The following is a 19,389-nucleotide window of genomic DNA, read 5'->3' as shown; positions in this document are numbered from 1 at the left end:
TATATACATTATAACCATTTAATGTTTATAAATAAGAACACATATTCTAAAATTTTTAATATTTCAATACCTAAAATATGCACATATAAATTTATAAAAAAAAATTTAACCTTTCAACTGTATTATTGTCTCATATTTATAAGAAAAAATTAGTATTATTTCTTAAAAAAATATTTTTTTTAATATTTTAAAAATATTAATCGAATTCAATTCAACAGGTCCTTGGTATTTTGATGAACTCAACCCGTTATCATCCCTATACATAATTTTGGTTATCTAATTATAATTTCTTTTTTACTCCATTTATTAGAAGCAAATAAAGTGTTAATGAATTAATTTCTGTTTTTTTTTTTCTAAAAATGATAATTATGTTATTACATTACATTAATTTCTTTTATATAAATAATAATTTCATGCAATCCTAAAAAGAGATGAAGGAGGGGCAAAATGGGAAAAGCACATTTTCTAGCCGGCTTATGAATCGCGCTCAGCCCTTCAACCGCATCAATCGCGGCTATATATATCTATATACATGGGCTCTTTTTTCAGTTTTCAACACAACACACACAACTCTCTCTCTCTCTCTCTCTCTCTCTCTCTCTCTCTCACACACACACACACACACACACACACACACACATAAGGTGGCAAAAGAGAGCAGACTGATGAGAGTTTGAAAAGAATGGTTGCGTGAAGGAGTGTAATTGTGTTTTGGATCTTGAGAGAGAGATTGATCAATTTCACAGACAGTAATCGGTGAGCAATTTGTGTGTGTTTGTTTGAGATATTGAATGGGGGGAAAGATGAATTTGGAAGGTGGAGATGAAGAAGAGTACTGCTACTACCAACAACAGATGAGGAGTAGAGTTGAATCAGTGCTTCATCTACTCAACAAACAATCTCCACTCACTCTCAAACAGGTTCTCATCTCCTTCTCATTACTGTTTCTCCATCTGCTTCCTTTTTCTGCACTAACTCCATTGCTACTGCATCAACTTCCTTTGATTTCCCCTCTCTCTCTCTCTCTTCATTTCTCTCTCTACATATACACACATATATATACATGCAGAGAGAGAGAGAGAGAACCGCCATTTGCATATTGACATTCTTAAATTTACTTATAAATCACATGAAATTCAAGATTTTCTATTTGTTTCGATTAATTATGTATTATTTTTCCTGTGACTTAAAATGTTTGTTTTTCTTTTTTCCCCTGAAATTTGTGTGTGTGTATATATATGTATGTATAGTTGTATATATGATTGGTATTGAAATTTGATGAACATATATATATGTGTGTGTGTGTGTGTATAATGCAGGAGAAATATTGCAGTAATGAATGTGTGCAGAGGTTTGTGAGAGCCAAAGGGAATGATGTGAAGAAAGCTGCCAAGCACCTCAGGAATTGTCTTTCTTGGAGAGACTCTTTACCCACTGGTATTAATTTTTCTTTTCTTTTTTGTTTTTAATTATTTCTCTTCCCTTTTCAAATATTATTTTAGGGTAAATTACATCGAAAGTTTCTGATATTAGGCTAAATAACACAAATACTTCCTATTTTTTACAAAATTGCAGCTACACCTCCTGTAGAATGTTAATGTAATATTTTTCAGAGTGTGTTGGTGCAAATCTTTACCTTTGAATAGAGGTGTTTCTGTAATTTTATAAAATGCAGGGGGTGTTTGTACTTTTGACCTAAGTTGGGGGTGTTTGTACTTTTGACCTAAGTTTAGAAGTGTCGATGTAATTTATCAAATTATTTGAATTTCTTTTCTGTTTTAATACACTAATTATTTTGAATGTTTGTTTTGCTATTTTTAGATAATAGTCTCCTTTTTTTGTCACCTTTTGGTTTTGTTCTCTTGTTTCAGCTGAGAATGTTTGTTGTATGTGGTTTTGAAATAGCTGCACCCATTACTAATGAGTGTGAATGGGTATTAGTTTATTTTAATAGCAGCTATTTAATTTATTTTTATAATAATTATTGATTTAGTTATTATAAAAATATATAATTATTAATTAGTTATATATATTTAACATCAATATTTGACGTATACTGCTTATTGATTATTAAAAATCATGATACAATTGGAATTGATTCATTTAAAATAAAGGGTAAATTAGAAGAGGCTCGTTTGAGATTTGCGTTAGTTACAATTTACAAATATCCCTCGTTATTCAAAAAATTATAAATACCTTCTTAATATTATAAATATTCTAACAAATTCCCTTTTATAATGAGCTATCACAATGGGTATTTTGTTATGATATTTATATCAAACAATGAGTAGATATTTATAATTAAAGTAAATTTCAGATGAATACCTTGTATTTTATCCTAAAGTAAAATACCATTTAACACAAATACACATGTGTATATGTGTGTGTATAATACACTGGCTGATTATAATATGGATTATTATTTGAAATTTGAAGAGGATTTGATGGCTGATGAATTCTCCGCTGAGCTGGCGGAAGGAGTTGCTTACGTTGCTGGGCATGACCATGAGTTCAGACCTGTCCTTGTAATTCTCTCTCTCTCTCTCTCTCTCTCTATATATATATATATATATATATACATATATATATATATTTATTAATATATATAGATCTTTTTTTATTCTTTTATATTTGAAGTAATTTCAAGAAAATGAAATTTTAGGAATAATTATATTTAAATCCCTTGATCTTTGGCTGGTTTACACAAATTACTTCTATTTTTTAAATAATTATACATACATTCATCAAAATATCATTACTTGCATAAATCACCCCTTATTTTTTTAAAAAAATTACACACATACCCCCTAAAAATATTAGTATTGTTACACAAACTACTCCTAATTTTTACTGTCAATGGTAGTTTTTGTAACTATACAAAAGAGAGGGGTTGTTTGTGTAAATGTACCATAGGTCAGAGGGATAAATATAATTATCCTTAAATTTTATTATATATTGTGTTTGGACTGATGTATTTGAATATTTCAAATGACTGGAAATCATTCTAATCTCATTTTAAGCTATTTTTAGTAACATCAATTGTGATGGATGGATTTTCAAATCTCTTTGATATAAAATCATTTTAAATTCTTAGTGAAAATTGATCTGTATCCAAACAAAGCCTTATACTATCTATACTTCCCAAACTCTGAGTTGATTTCATGAATGAAATCTCACTCTTGTTTTGCTTTGGAAACAAATAACTGCAGATTTTCCGAATGAAGCAAGATTATCAGAAATTCCATTCCCAAAAACTGTGAGTTAATCGTTTTTACCTATTTCTAGAAGTGGGATTCTTTCAATTTCTATTTTTTTTTTGAATTTTTGTCTATTTATGATAATTATCGAGAATTAATTTATTTTAATTTTTTCGGTGATATATTTTGTAGGTTTACTCGATTGCTAGTGTTTACACTAGAAGTTGCCATCCAGACCATGCCCAAAAACGTCGAGCAATTTGTTATCCTCTTCGATGCCAGTGAGTTTCTTTTCTTTTTTTATAATTATATTTACATACATAATTTATGGTCTATTTGTACAACGCACCCCTAATTTTTAAAAAAATACACATCATGTAGAAAAAAATATCTACATTATTTTTACAAACTACCCCTCTTTGAAAAAATTATACTTACACACTAAAAAAATGTCAACATCACTCCACAAACTACTTCTGTTTTTTGTTGATAATGGTGGTTTTTGTAATTATGTAAAAGAAAAAGTGGTTTGTGTAGATAGATGACAGATTACGAATGTAAGTATAATCATATTTTTTTTCCTTAGTTAATAGTAGTCAAAATTTTAATATTAATTTTATTTGATGATGATATATAATATTGATTTATCTTGATTATTAAGCCGTATAGATGATAAATATTCATAGCATTTTATCATAATTAAGAAAAACAATTGTGAAATTACACTTTCCCAAAAAAGTTTTGAAATTACACTTACACCCTCTTCGAAAATTCTCCATTTACACCCGACCCTTTTTCTTAGGATTTCGATGAAATATGTTGGTTTTAGCTAAAGAACATTACATAAATTTTTAACTTTGCCCATCATTTAACATTCTCATGTATAAACTGTATATTTTTATATATATAAAGGGATGAATATAATACATGTGTATATATATACGAAGTGAGGTTAACATTATTTCATTTTTTCTTTATAAGTACAAAATTATTATATGAAAATATTAAATAAGGTGTAAAATTAAAAAATTATATGAATTTTTTGCCAAGGTCAATATTTTTTATTCAAATCCTACCGAAAGGGGTCATGTGTAAATAATAAATTTTCAGAGAAATGGTAAGTATAATTATTTTAGAAAAAAATGATATTTCACATTTATAAAAAGGATCAAACTGTAATTAATCCTATTCTTTTTTACTATTATAATATTATGTAAATGTGATTTCAGAGCGAATGAACTCTGTGAGGCAAATCAGGAACATAACTTTTATCATAATAAAAGCAAATGTGTGTCTTGGGATTCCACACACTCTCAAAATACCTTCAAAAAATCCCTTTTTCTCAAAATTCACAGCCAACTTTAATTTTTCCCAATGTCACGCCTATTATTATTAATTAATTAATTAATCAAAATTTACTATGGTTGTTTGAAACTTTTTCAGAAATTGTCCGAACTACCCTTCATGTGTCGCAATCGGGTTAGTGGGGCATAAGGGTAGACAAGGTCATTTTCATAGTTAAATTATTATATTCCAACCAAAAGTGGTCATAATTCACCTTTTTCTTGTATTGGTTGGATACAAACCCAACAGTAATTTGAATTTTTTCCTCCACTTTTCTTTTAAAAATAATTTTTATTCATTTTGGAGAAAATATATATTTGGGATGATTAAATTTACACCTCATAATTTTTGTATAATTACATAAACCACCCCTAACAACTAAAAAGTAGGGATAATTTGTATAATAATGTTGATATTTTTTATGAGTGTGTGTAATTTTTTTTTAAAAAATATAAATAATTCATATAAATCGATTATATATCAGGAATGTAGATGTAATTATTTTTATGTATTTTCATTAATTGTTTAAAACTGTTGATGGGAAATTGCAGGCCTTTTCAGATCAGCGTCTGGGTTTATGAAGATGCTGGTGGCAACACTTAAGATCATTGGGGATTATTATCCCCTACGCCTTCACAAGGCTTTTGTCATTGACCCTCCATCTCTTTTCTCTTACCTTTGGAAGGTATTTACAACTTCTTCCTATATATATATATATATGTATATATATGTGTGATTATTTTATCTATCAATTTATTATACTAGTTGTTATGACACGTCATCGCTGTGTACGTATAATAAATAATTTGAGCGTGGTGAAACACGATTCGAACTACAAGATTGTCTACATTATATAATTTATATGTTTCTTGATATAACGTACGTTGTAATAATTTACGATGCTTTCATGATTACAGGGAGTGAAATCATTTGTGGAGCTTTCACCTTTAACCACGGTGGTATCGTCGCTTGATATCGAAGAATCAGTTCACTTTAATGACTTAAAATCATATCCTCAAGCAACGTCGTTGCGTTTTGACCCCTCACCAGTGCCATCAGCAACTAAACTTGGGTCGTGCTCCTCCTCAAGATTTTCATTTACCGTCTCACATCATTTTGATTCTCTGAAGCCTTGGTATCTCTCATTAACGGACATGTCTGAATCTAAAATGGGCCCAACCAATCTTTCCCATACCCTGTTAGGCCCACGCATCTCGCCTCTCAATGCTAGGTCGCTCTCCTTTGCATCACCCGCCGCCCGAGCACCACATGGCAACATCGACATTGCCAAAAAGGGTTTCTTCCCATCAACACCGATGCCGCAGAAAACCCAGACACTCGACCCGTCCATGGTTCGACACCCAAGAACTCCGAAGCCCTCGTTCCTCCACTCACCAGCTCTATTCTTCAAAAAGAACTATCAATTGAGTCGAATCAAAACACCGCACGAATCATTTTTACCTTTTTTAAAATTCTATCAACGACCGTACGACGAGTTAATGTATAGGTCAAAGATGAGGCCTCCTTTAGGTGGCCTCATCTCCATTGTTTCTCCACAGTTCAAGCGCGGAAACATGTCCACCTTCCAACGATATTGATCAAGAAAAAGAGTATATTTATTTAAATATTGCATTTAACAAATGCTCTTGTCACTAATATTTGACTCTTATCATCTCTTAATTGAATGTCAATGTCAAAAGGGATCTAAAGCATTTTTGGTAATTACATGAAAATTTGTGCAATAATATATGTTGCACATTTAAGTGCTATGTGGTCTACACTTTTGGTTTTGGAGAAAAATGCAATTTTGAAATGTGATATTATAAATGAATAAATTATTCTTTATATAAAAAATAGTAATATATTTTTCTGTGTTTTTTAAAATACAACAATTTATCCCGTGTAATTTTAAAAAATGAATCAATTTACCTTCTTAGACAAAGAGGTAAACTACTTTATTTTAAAAAGCATGAGAAGATAAATTATTTTTTTATTATCGGAGAATAATTTGCTCATTTACAATTTACAATAATAAAATACATTAAGTCTCTTTTGTTTTGTGTAAAAATCACAACATTGAAGACAGACAACGTGGTCGAGACAGTTAACATCACATTGAAATCATACATATGCATAAGTACCAGATCAAGAATTCTCCCAGATAGACCACCGAAATGTTCTAATTAATACACAACTCCCCCGTAAGTATTTGTCATTTTATGTTAGGGTAAATTATAGTTATTTCTCATGAAATTTAGCATAATTATTGTTACTTGTTCGTTAATTAAAAAATTACGAATACTTTTCTCAAATGAAAAATAATTATATATAGCATATAGACGGTTCGCTTGAAATTACTACCTTCGTATTTTTGGGGGTTTTTTTTTATATAGAAAAAAGGTCGGATAAATATAAAAAAAATCTGAGGCTGATTTATAGTAAGTAATTCATAAAAAAATTTTTAAAATTTTTAAAAAAATATATAAAATTATAATTTATAATTCGATAATTTGATTAGTTAACCACAAAAATTGGATAGAAAAATAAAGGAATGAACTCGTTACTAGATATACGTTAAAATGAGGAAAATATTTATAATTTTGTAAATAACAAAGACTTTTTATAAATATATCAAATCTTAGGAGCTATATCTGCAATTTACTATTGGTTTTTAAATGTTCTAATTATATTAGAATATTATTATGAGCTTATCACACTTATTTTAATTAATCCCTTAATTGGACTCTGTTATGCAAATAATAAACAAAAAGGTTCAGACCCAAGTTTCAAAACTTCTCTTTTGTTTTTGTACTGATTAAGTTAGTTCAGATTGTCAACAACGTCTAATTTAATTGTTGAAGTTGAGTCTTTATGATTTTAAAGATTACGAGTTCAAATCCTGCTATATGCATAGAATATTTTTCTGTTATATAGTAGGTATTGTCTATTGTAATATAAAGTGTTGTTTATATTTCGTTTACCGAATATAATTGATCAATATATAATTATTGTAATTATTAAATACTAATATTTAAAAAAATAGTTGTAATCGAATTATTTAATGAAAAAAGACTTAGTTCAAATTTTTAATTACATGTTGGTTTCAAGAATTTTAGGTAAATTACATTTGACACCTTCTGAAATAAATACATAATAAACATCTTCTATTTTTTTTAAAAAAATTATAATTATATCTTTTAAAATTATAGTTGTAATTAAGTAGGCCTTTGTTCAACGCACTGACAAAAATTTACACAAATACCCCTTCGAAAGTGTACCTATAATTTCAAAAATGGTATGGGGTATTTGTGTATTTGGACATAAACTTATGAGGTGTTAATATAATATTATATGCTCAACTTAATTAAAACTATTTTATTATATACAAATTAATTATGTGACGAGTATATGATAGATAGATAAGATTTAAAAATATTGGTGCCAATAAGACCTAGCTTAGTTGGCGAAGTTGGGTTCCTTAATCAGGAGGTCATGGGTTTTAATCTCACTAACGTGTGAATATTGCTCTATTTTTAATAGTACTCATCGCTTTACTGTAATTATAGTTATTGATGATTATTACATATTTTACATTGGTAATTAGTGTATATTAATTGTTGATTATTGAAATTTATGATAATTATAACGGATTCCTAATATAATAAAATATTAAAAAAATCATGGTAAATCAATCCTTATCATAGTCTTAGATATATCCAAAGTCTTTGTAGTGACTCTTACCTATGCGGAAACATCAGCATGACTTTTAAAGGTTAAATTCAATTTACCCTCTTAATATATGAACTGAGCAAAAAGCCCATGTTAAAAAAAATGATCAAATTACCCCCCTCCCCCCTGTATTTTAGAAAATGAGCAATTTACCAACAGTTTAGATAGAGAGATAATTTGTTTTATTTTTTAAAATACAGGGGGGTAATTTTTTATTTTTTTTACAGGAAGTTTTTTGCTCATTTATTATATCACATGGGATAAATTATAATTTTTCCTAAATTTGTTCCTCGTCGATGCTTTTTCTACTTCATTCAATATATATGTCACGTGTATGACGTTTTTTTATAAATAAAATATATAATGTCATCTCTATACACATAATATATATAATTTAAATGAAATAAAAAAATAAAATAGAATTTTTAAAAAAAAAAAAAAAAAACCGATTCGGATTCCTAGACCTGAGAGTCTGAGTCCCAAATACTTATGTCTCATGACTTTTTGTGATCCACTGCTAGTAAAGAGATTCTGGTTTTGTATTCTAGCTTTTGGCTAAGTTTGATATGGACAAACAAACACTGCCTTGCTAGTACAGACTACCACTTAATTCCTTGTTTGGAGGTTTCAGTTTGATTATTTCCAGTACAGAAATGTCAAAGTGATTAAACGTGAATCTCGTACTGTTCCTCAGTTGCCTAGATTTTTTGCAACAAACAGAAACCAATGATCCCAGAAGTACTGTTTGGCTTTTGGACAATCAGTAGCAGCCTTAGCAAGATCTGAATGCCTGAGAGAGACTGGGAAGAATAATTTTAATGATTGCGTACTGTTTGCAGATTTCTGTAAGTTTGTTTTTTTTTTTTTTCCCAGCTGTTTTCTTTATTTTGAAATTGCATTTTTTTTATTGGGATACTTACACCGTCTTTCCTGATATTTGATATAATTATAAGTAAATTTTCTATGATTTGAAAACTTAGATTTAGTACTCGTGAAATTTGTTTTCATCTAATAAATAAGTCACTCCATTTGTTAAAATTCACTAAATTTGCTTATATTAATAAAAAATTTGGATAAAAATCACTAAAGAAAATACAACAATTAATCATGGTTAAAAATAAAATAACTGTAGCAAATAGTCATTGACCACGACCATGCAACGGTTGTTGACTGTGGTATCTACGACGGTGGTTAAAACCCATACCAAATATTTTTACCATGGCAAATAACTTTTTTTTGGTAAAAAATCTATGTTTTTGCATTGGTTTTATTTAGCAATGACCAATGAAAATTATTTGCCACGATTTTTAGTCCATAGCTATTAAAATTATAGCAAAAAATTATGTTTTTTTCTAGTGAATTCATATTTACCTCAAATTTATTTATTATTGGCTTATCGCATGTGAAACAAATCTTTTTGTAACCAAACTACCTTTATACATCTTCACGCGTTAATAAATGTGAAGAAGTATAGCTTGCCTTAATAATGGTAGGTTGGTTAGAAAAGTTTTGTTTGACCTATAATAATCAATCGAGGGCAATTATTCCGTTTTTATATTATATTAATATATACACGATATATGTGTAAAATTCACGTTATTTAGATATCAAAAAAATATTTTATAACCTTAGTGTATTTTTACGTAGTGAAATATAAAACGAAAAGTTAAAATCCGAAAAACACATTTTTTTCTTAAATATTAAATAACTTTAAAATTTATGGTGAACTAATATTGTTTACCATTGTAAAAAAATAATTGATGCAAAAATTTAAATTTTAGTTATGATTAATTAATATTTGTCATGATTTTAACTGTGATCAGAATATTCAATATGCTATAACAAAATATTTTGTGCTCATATACAGAAACAACAGCTAATACGCATTGTATGCGTAACTGTACGTGGTAACAAGCCGCTAATGGAGTCTTAAACCCTCTGACATTTAATCTTTTTTTATAAATACAAAATCATTTAATTCTTAAAAACGATCGATCGTATAATACAGTAAATCAAAATACTCAAAACCCTATCATCGACGTCAATAATTTTATAACAAAGACGATAAAAAACAAAGTATTATGTAAACAAACAGACACTATACAAAAGAATTGATTAATCCATACATTATAAATTACTACGACTTAAAAATGATAGTAAATCAATTAAAATAAATTCGACGCAAAAACTTAAACTTTGACCATAGTTAATTAACATTCGCAACGATTTTGTCTATATTAAAATATCAGCCACAATTTTTAGATGTAATAAATATTTTGACTCACTTACATAATCAACGGCTAATAGTCGTTCCGTAACCTTATTTATGATACACCATAAGTTTTACTTTTAATTATGATAATTAATTAGAATAAAAAAAATTATATTTCTTTAAGTGATGAGATGCTAACAGTCTTATCATCTTTAAATCTAAATATTTTTTTTAATTGTGATTTCATTAATTCTGATTGTAATAATGATAAGCATTGGATTTGGAAGAATCCGCACTCTATTGTTCCGCTGATCAAAGAATCTACACAATGGCTTGTAGGGAATGGTAAAGAGATCAATGTTTGGAAGGATAAATGGTTGGAAGTAATTTATGGATGAAAATGAGGGCATTATCCACTTATAAAAAGAATATAGTAATTTATTTCCTTGTACTTTTTATAATGAAGCGATTTATCTTCTTATACAGGAAGGTAAATTACTTCATTTTAAAAATTATAGGGGGATGAATTGTCGTATTTTAAAAGATACAGGGAGGTAAATTGCTATTTATTTTTTTTATAAAGGGGTCATTTGCTCATATGCAATATCACAAGGGGATTGTTTGCATTTTTCCTATAAATTTACTATTAAATCTGCATATAAATGGCTTTTAACAACTTGTAAGGATGAAAATTATCACCTCACAGGCTATCTGGCGCAATCCCAGAATTCCATGCATGGTTCATGGGACACTTCAGTACCCCAACAATGCATTATGGTTAGTTCACCATAAAAAATAGATGAAAACTCAATGGAGACAAATGGATAGCTAATTTGTTAGATATCCGTTCAAATTAGGGAATATCGGTAATGTTTCAAACTACAAAATGGTATTTATAATTATGTCAAGTTTGAGGAAAGCTTGTTGTAATTTATCTTAATATTTATTGGAAATGGTGGAGTTTGGGCCTGAGATATGGATCTAATCATGATATCTTTCATCTGGGCCCAATTGTATCCAAACCCATTCTTTTAAGTTAAAGATGGATTCAACTAAAGAGGGTATGGGTATGGATCTTTATTGAATCCAATTCTATTAGCAATAAAGTTTTGACCCATTTTTAAAAATGGATTTTGGACCCAAGTTGAGAAAAATGAAGGAGAAAAATCAGATGTGGTTTTATATGATACTGGAATTAATATACCTTTCTTTTTTAATATGGTCAATTATTATGATTAAAAATAAAAAATCGTGACTCAGTGGATAATAATTTTTGTTTTATATAATAAAATATTATGAAAAATATTCTCATCATAGCTAAAATCGTAGCAAATACTGATCAATCGTGGTCAAAAATTAAGTCTGCACATTAATTTTGTATAAATTTGTTCAATAAAACAAAACTAAAAATATTTGGTTCGATTAAGTAAAGTCAAACTTATTTTGGTTCAATTTCATATTGGATTAACCAAATATATATATATATATATATATATGAATAAAAACCCTACAATTTGGAAAATTCAAATATTAAATAGGTGTAAGTTATTAGTTATTTTAATTATTAAGTTTAAGTTGATAAGTTAGTTTAACTAAAATAATAAAATCAATTTTTTATATATATTTTTATTTATTATATTTGTAATATAATATTTTTTTAAAAAATGAATATTTGAAATTATTAAAAAATAAATTATCGAATACCAAACTGAATTTTCAATTCGATTTACTTGACAGAAATTCAAATGTATATTCTCTGATTTTGATTTTGATTTTGACCTGATAAACAAACTATAAATGATTCGGGTCGAACTAACATATTATTATTATTTAAATTTATTTAAATTGTTATCGAACTTCAAATTAGTTTGATTATTGATTTAATCGAGCTTAAATCGAACCAAACATGAGTCGAGCTCGAGATATTTGATATTTTTGAATATATTTTATTATCTTTACACGAATCGAATCGAGCCTGAAATTTTATCAGATAAAAATTTCGTTCAAAATTTGGTTTGTTAAGCAGAAAAAATCGAGTCGGAACGAAGTTTTACCAGACGAGCATCAAATAGTCTGGTTTTATTTTTCAGCCCTACATGTACGTGGGTGTTGGTCCGTTCACGTACACTGTAGTTCTGTAGTTCATTGTCGTTGATGCTCTGTTCGTCGTGAAACTATTGATGTACGTTATGATATAATCATTGCTTTTTAAGTAATAATAATAATAATAATTTCTGTCATAACTAAAATTGATTATTTGGAAAATAGTTCCAATTTTATTCAAGTCCAGCAATATATTTTGACTTAAATGTCAACAATAGTGACTGTTCCATGTTTGGGTACGAGAAATATTACTTTGAATTCCACATTGGTTGCGGGTCGTTTCTTTTGACCAAGAAACTCATCAAACAAACATTATCAAAGTAGACGAGGAATGACCAAACATGGTATATGAGTAAAACTCATTTTAGTGCAAGACATTTGAATTTAATTTTAAAATAGTCTTTATTTTTTCAATTTATTTTGAATTAGTCTTTTTCATGGGTAATTTCTCATACCATTCTTTTAAAATTTTTCATTATTTACAAAAAAATATTTTAATTCCTCAATTTTATTTTCAATTTCAACTTTGTCCGTTGTACATAAATTTTAAAAATATAACTATTTTTAATTAAAAGTATTTGCAGTTGAGCAATTATTTAAATAATAATTTATCAATAATATAAAAAACATAAATTTTGCAAATATTACAAACTTATTACAATTTTCAAATTAAAAAAAAATACTTAATAGATACACCAATCATAGTACGTAGTATTTGTGCGTATAAAACTTAATAGATACACCAGAAAATTCAAATATTAAAAATTCATATATAATTAAAAATAGAGCAAGTAATGAATATAAACGACGGTGAAAAGATGTGAACCATTTGAAATAAATATAACTCATTATATTGGAATAAATATTTAAAAGTATAATTAATATTTTATAATTTAGTATTATAGTGTCGTAAATTCTCGATCGTGAGTGAGAAAAAACTTTTTTATATTAGTGTATGTATATATATATATATATATATATAGAGAGAGAGAGAGAGAGAGAGAGAACATGTTGATGTAATGAGTAATACTTGATATACACACTTTGGATATAAAGATATAATAAAGAGAGGATGAATATTTGAGGAGCACAGAGCAATAAGGCTGTAAAGCAACCTACTTTACATTGCAAACACACCTCTTATTTCATACTTTTCTTGGTTCCCCACAAACTATATAATATATATACAAAGAAGGGTATATTATTACAAAAGATTTCTCCAAAAGTTTGCTGCAGTTATAAATATTTTTTTATTATTTAAAAAATTATAAATACTCTATGAAATTAACGGCTTTTGGTAAATACACCCTTACCCTTACATTGGACTGTTACGAGTGGGTATTTATTAGACGGTTATTAATTTCAGAGATTATTTATTATTTTTCAAATAATGAGAAAATATTTATAATTAAAATAAATTTTTAAAAAAATTATAACAATTTACCCTAAAACAAAAATTGGTGATGATATCATATGATCACAAAGGTTGGTATAATAATACATCATAGAATTCTCATTCATTCTTGTCATGTTTTGTCTCTTACATACTTTATCACATTTGGTAATAAAGTTTGGTGGGATTTTGCTATTTATGGCCTCAGCCCTTCAATCATGTCAAATTAATATTACCTAAAATTTTATTTAAATTAATTACTTCTTACTATTGTATGAAAATTCTAATGACAAAAACAATTAAAATAAAAAAGGACATGTAAATTTGTAAAAGTTTACGTTCACTACCTCCAAGCCCTCCTATATCAAAGGGTTGCATTGTTTTTTCTTTTTTTTTTTAAATTTAAAAAGCCGTATAGTCATATTTTTTTTGGATTAAATGTAATTTATTGTCTGTGATTATATGTTATAGAAAATGTTTAAAAATGTGTCCATAGAAAAAAAAAAGGGTAATAAAGAACTCCCTTAGCATTTTCTAAACATAGAAAAATACCCCCTCGACACCAGCGGTGTAGCCCACGCGTCGTTGGTACAACTTGGCCTGATTTTTTTACAATAAAATTAATTCCACAACTTAATTTATGAACTATTTGATTTTGCTTGTGGTATACTTTTATGGTTGAAATTTTGTAGAAAACAAATAAATGGTTCTTAAATGATCTGTATTTAATATAATGAATTGTTCTGATTTAGATAAAAATTAACTGTTAAATTTCATTACATTTAAATTGAAGGCCCAATTTTAACACACAATTCAATTGTCTAGATTTCACTAAATTTAAATTACAAGATTCAATATACAAATATTTATCATATTATTATTTGTTATATACGAATAAAATATTTAAATATATTAAAAGAATTATTTGTAAAAATATTTTAAAAAATGTGCTATCTTCTTCCCCATCAAGCCATCGCAGCCACCTCCTCCCCTCTCCTCCAGCTTGTGCTTCCTCCACTCTCTATCCCCTTTTTTTTATTCTCACTACAAAAAATATGGGATTTTGCACGGATCAGCAAATCGTTTCAAAGCTCGTTTCATATTAGAAAGGGTATTGGAACACAATAGGAATAGAACTTGGTATATAATGTCATGATCTCCATTTTTTATAGGTTATTTTTTGGAAAGGTCAAACCGTGTCAACATGTGTTCCAAAATGATAGTTACAGTATCCGCTCCCACGACCTTTCCAACATTGTAATGGTAAATGGTTGAAACTTTGGTTGGAACATATTGTTAGAATTAGGGATGGTCTTACGTTGACCGTTCCTATATGTGTAACAATTAATGTCCAAGAGATGATAGTTAGTAAATGTATTTCGAAATGAGGTACAATTTGGAACGGTTTTGAGTACGCACCTAATTATTATGCAAAAAATTGTTCCTAAGTATAAGTTTTACTTAAAACGGAATGTGTTACGATGACTGTCTCAAAAACCGGTACAAGTTGGAACGGTTACTTGTACCGATTTTGTTGTTTTATTAATATTGTATTACTAAGACCTTTCAAAATAAAGTACAATAGCTACAATTCAACAGACAAAAAACCTTTCCTAAGTCCAATCCATTGACCATTGCAAATTGTACAATAACAGCTACTTTTTAACAGCTAAATATGTGTTCCATATCCATTCCAAAGCCCGTTCCAATATTTTCTATATATATGTTTCATCTCTTTTTATTTAATCTCACTATCTTCTTCCATTCTTCTTATTCTCTCTCTCTCTCTCTCTCTCTCTCTCTCTCTCTTTCTATTTTCTTAATCTCTCTCAAAAATTTTTATCTCTCACTATCCCCACTAATATTTTACACTCTTGCTCGTCAATCTCTCTCGAATTTTCGTTGATATTTGAAATTATTTTGATTATTTTATTTTGTTTAGTCAACAACTTTAACCCTTTATTTATTAAATGATTATATTGTTGTAATTTTATCGATTAAATTTAATGTTATAATAATATATATATATATATATGTGTGTGTGTGTGTGTGTGTGTAGGACTCATCATGTGAAAACAGTTGAGGAGATGGATGTATGAGAAGAACCTGATAAGCAGGGCTGGTTCCAGAGTTTGAGAATGGTGTTGCTACATTATAAAATGGGCCACATCTCACCATACATATACGGACGCTGAGAAAATTAAGTGTCCTTGTCGTAAGTGCAAAAATGAAGCTTTCAAAACTCCGAACGAGGTAAATTTTAACTTGTATATGAACAGTTTTATGCCAAAGTATTATAATTGGACTTCTCATGGAGAGGAGATGGTGTAGGAGTATTTTGAGGCCGTCACCGCGGCTCCTTTGCAGGAGGAGTAAACTCCTATTTCTCATGAGATGGAGGGTACTAGTACGCACTGGGGTGGTGCGGCGCAGATGGATTGGGCGCAGAGGATGTTCTTTTATGCGACTAGGCCAGCTTTCTGATTTTCTAACTATAACCAGGATGGTGTGCCTGATGATAGTACGAGGTCGTGTCCTATTGATGACGGGCCTAGTTCATATTACGATGGAGGCCCCTATGATTATGTGTCTACGCTGGCAGATTGATTTCATAATGTAGTGCATGTTGTCGAGCAACCATTGTGGAATAGTTGCACCTAATCTCAATTGAGGGTTGTTGCTGAGTTGGTGAATATCAAGGTCAATGGCCATATTTCTCAACATATATGATCGAATATCCCAGTGAGTTGATCATATATTGTCCCGTGATCACACCCTCCCCATGGATTACTATAGTACAAAGAATTTGATAAGAGACTTGGGTTTACCTGTTGAGAAGATTGATACATGTAAGAATGGTCGAATGTTGTACTGGAAGAACGATATTGATCTGGACTACTGCAAGTTATATGGAGAAGCTAGGTACAAGCCTGCCAGGAAGTGAAATCCTAACCGTAAGAAGACCGCGTATGTCATTCTTAGGTACTTGCCGATACCCCTCGCCTGTAGAGATTGTATGCTTCAAAAGCGACTGCCGAGCAAATGACGTGGCATGCCTACCATCAGAAGGAGGAGGAATCCATGTGTCATCCGTCTGATGCAGAGGCATGGAGGCATTTTGACCAGACATATCCTTATGTTGCAGTAAAGCCTCGTAATGTTAGACTAGATTTGTGTACGGATGGGTTCGCACCGCATGGGCAGTACGGTCGTCCGTACTCATGTTTGGCTCGTTCTACTTACACCGTACAATTTTCCACTGAGAATATGCATGAGTTCTAAGTATATGTTCTTGAAGATGGTAATGCTCGGTCCTTCCAATCCGAAATGTCTCATCAATGTTTACCTGGAGCCGCTGATTGAGGAGTTGCTGAATTTGTGGCATGTGGGTGTACTGACGTGTGACAGTGCAAAGAACAAGACATTCACGATGCGTGTTGTATTGATGTGGACCGTGAACGACCTACCCGCTTATGGGATGACGTTTGGATGGAGTTTCGCTGGTGTTATGGGGTGTCCGGTTTGCATGAAAAATACACGTGCATTTGATCTTCAGAATGATAGGAACGCATACTACTTTGACTGCCACAGATAATTCCTTCCCCTAGACCATCCGTACCATAGGAACAAGAAAGTATTCACTAAGAACCGAGTAGAAAAGAAGGTTGCACGATCAGGATTGACGGGAGAACATATCCACAATTGGGTTGAAGAGTTTAGTCCTGCGATTAAAGTGACGTTGTCACTCCAGACAAGTATGGTAGCGTGCATAAGTGTACAAAGAAAAGCAACTTTTGGGAGCTCGACTACTGCTCGAGGCATCTAATATGACACAATCTTGATGTCATGCACATTGAGAAGAATGTGTTTGACAATATATTCAATACCGTAATGGATATAAATGAAAAAACGAAGGATAATCTAAATGCACGGAAGGACCTGAAGATCATATCTAATCGATCAAAGCTTGAGGTGGACAAAAGGAGGCCGAATGTGATATCCAAAGCCGTATATACAGCTGACTAAGGAGCAGAAGAGGAGGATATGTGAATGGATTAGTCATATTAAGTATCCTGATGATTACGCATCTAATTTGACCCGTTGTGTCGACATGAAGGAGTTGAGGCACGGCATGAAGAGCTATGATTGTCACGTATTCAATAATATGTTATAGAGTATTGTGCCAAATTGAACGATCCTTCATTAATCGTTTCTAAATATTTGTAATGTCATCTATAAAGACCGAATATGAACTGTTCCAAAATTCGGTTCAAATTAATTTCGTCAATTCCAAACAGTTCCAAAAGAAATAAATTTACAAATTAATTTTCTAGTGCCTGTGCTTGTCAATAATAGTGTGCACAATCACATCAAAGTGACGTATAAGAACGAGCTCTATTAATTAATTTAAAAATATAAAATCATACAAAATTACTAGAAATTAAAATTTGAGACAGTATCAACATAGACAGGATACTGGACCCCACATCATATTTATACTCATGATTGCATTTGTATAGTAGGTAGAGTATGCAAGACAAGCATAATTCAAGCTATTATTATGAATAATTAGGTTGAACCAAATCAAATTTAACACATTTCCTTAACCATTTCATGATATCAATGGAGTACCAAAAATCTATAAATCTCCTTTTACTCTTCAGACTTGCAAAGAGGTTCAATCATATATTAAACATAATAATATTTTTAATAAGATTAAAGGGTAAATTATATCCATTTTACCTAAAATTTGATCTAATTATAAATATATCTCTATTAGATGAAAATTACAATTACGTCTCATGGGCTTTACAAAAATATTATTAACTCAATCGAAAAAAGTATAGAAGTACTTAAATATTATTGATCTTTTCTAAAAATAAAAAAAATTGATTAAATGACCAAAACGCCCAAGATTGATGATACCATTTGGTGCTCGTTTTGTTTATTTCTCCATATATCTGTATCGCCTCCCTAATATTTTCATATTCAATCATCTTTTCGCCTCTTCATCCCTATAAGTACTTTAAAGTAGTACGACATTAATCGAATGACATGGAATGTCTTACTTGAATATGGTTAAAATGCCATTTTAGTCTCGAAAAAAATGATTCAACTATAGTTAAAATTATGAGAGGGGTACTTTTGAATATCACATGTAAAATCCGTCGGGACCCTATTGAATAGATTCATGTGTAAGATGAAAGAAACCTCAAGATGTGTCATTACAATTTTTATTTTAACAGTAATATATCTGTAATTATGTCAAATTTCAATTGATACGGATGTAACTTATCTTATAATTAATTACACATCTGATCTAAATTATAATTATTTTTAATATGTGGGGTGGGGTGGGGTGGGGTGGGTGGGGGGGGTGGATTCTTGCATTCTATGAACAACCCTCTTTA

At 29.6% G+C, this 19,389-nt stretch overlaps 1 protein-coding gene across 1 annotated transcript; it reads left to right on the top strand.

Annotated features, from left to right (window-relative positions):
• Positions 1-564: 564 nt before the first annotated feature.
• LOC105156991 (uncharacterized) lies at positions 565-6,200 on the top strand. The gene is made up of 7 exons (XM_011073275.3): positions 565-920; positions 1,320-1,437; positions 2,437-2,525; positions 3,210-3,256; positions 3,390-3,478; positions 5,093-5,226; positions 5,459-6,200. Exons 1-7 carry the CDS (start codon positions 792-794, stop codon positions 6,137-6,139), a joined length of 1,287 nt encoding a protein of 428 aa, XP_011071577.2. The 5' UTR covers positions 565-791; the 3' UTR covers positions 6,140-6,200.
• Positions 6,201-19,389: the final 13,189 nt, after the last annotated feature.

This window comes from Sesamum indicum, linkage group LG3 (assembly GCF_026168435.1).
Source record: "Sesamum indicum cultivar Baizhima isolate 11 linkage group LG3, ASM2616843v1, whole genome shotgun sequence".
NCBI classification, from domain to species: domain Eukaryota; kingdom Viridiplantae; phylum Streptophyta; class Magnoliopsida; order Lamiales; family Pedaliaceae; genus Sesamum; species Sesamum indicum.
The sequence above is the reverse complement of the archived record's forward strand: the minus strand, read 5'-3'. Positions and strand labels throughout refer to the sequence as shown.

What these genes read in the sequence shown, in the direction of transcription:
- LOC105156991 (XM_011073275.3), top strand. Translation starts at nt 792, where the DNA reads ATGGGGGGAAAGATGAATTTGGAAGGTGGAGATGAAGAAGAGTACTGC. An exon ending in GAGAGACTCTTTACCCACTG is followed by an intron (nt 1,438 to 2,436) that starts GTATTAATTTTT and finishes TGAAATTTGAAG; the next exon opens with AGGATTTGATGGCTGATGAA. An exon ending in TGTTATCCTCTTCGATGCCA is followed by an intron (nt 3,479 to 5,092) that starts GTGAGTTTCTTT and finishes GGGAAATTGCAG; the next exon opens with GCCTTTTCAGATCAGCGTCT.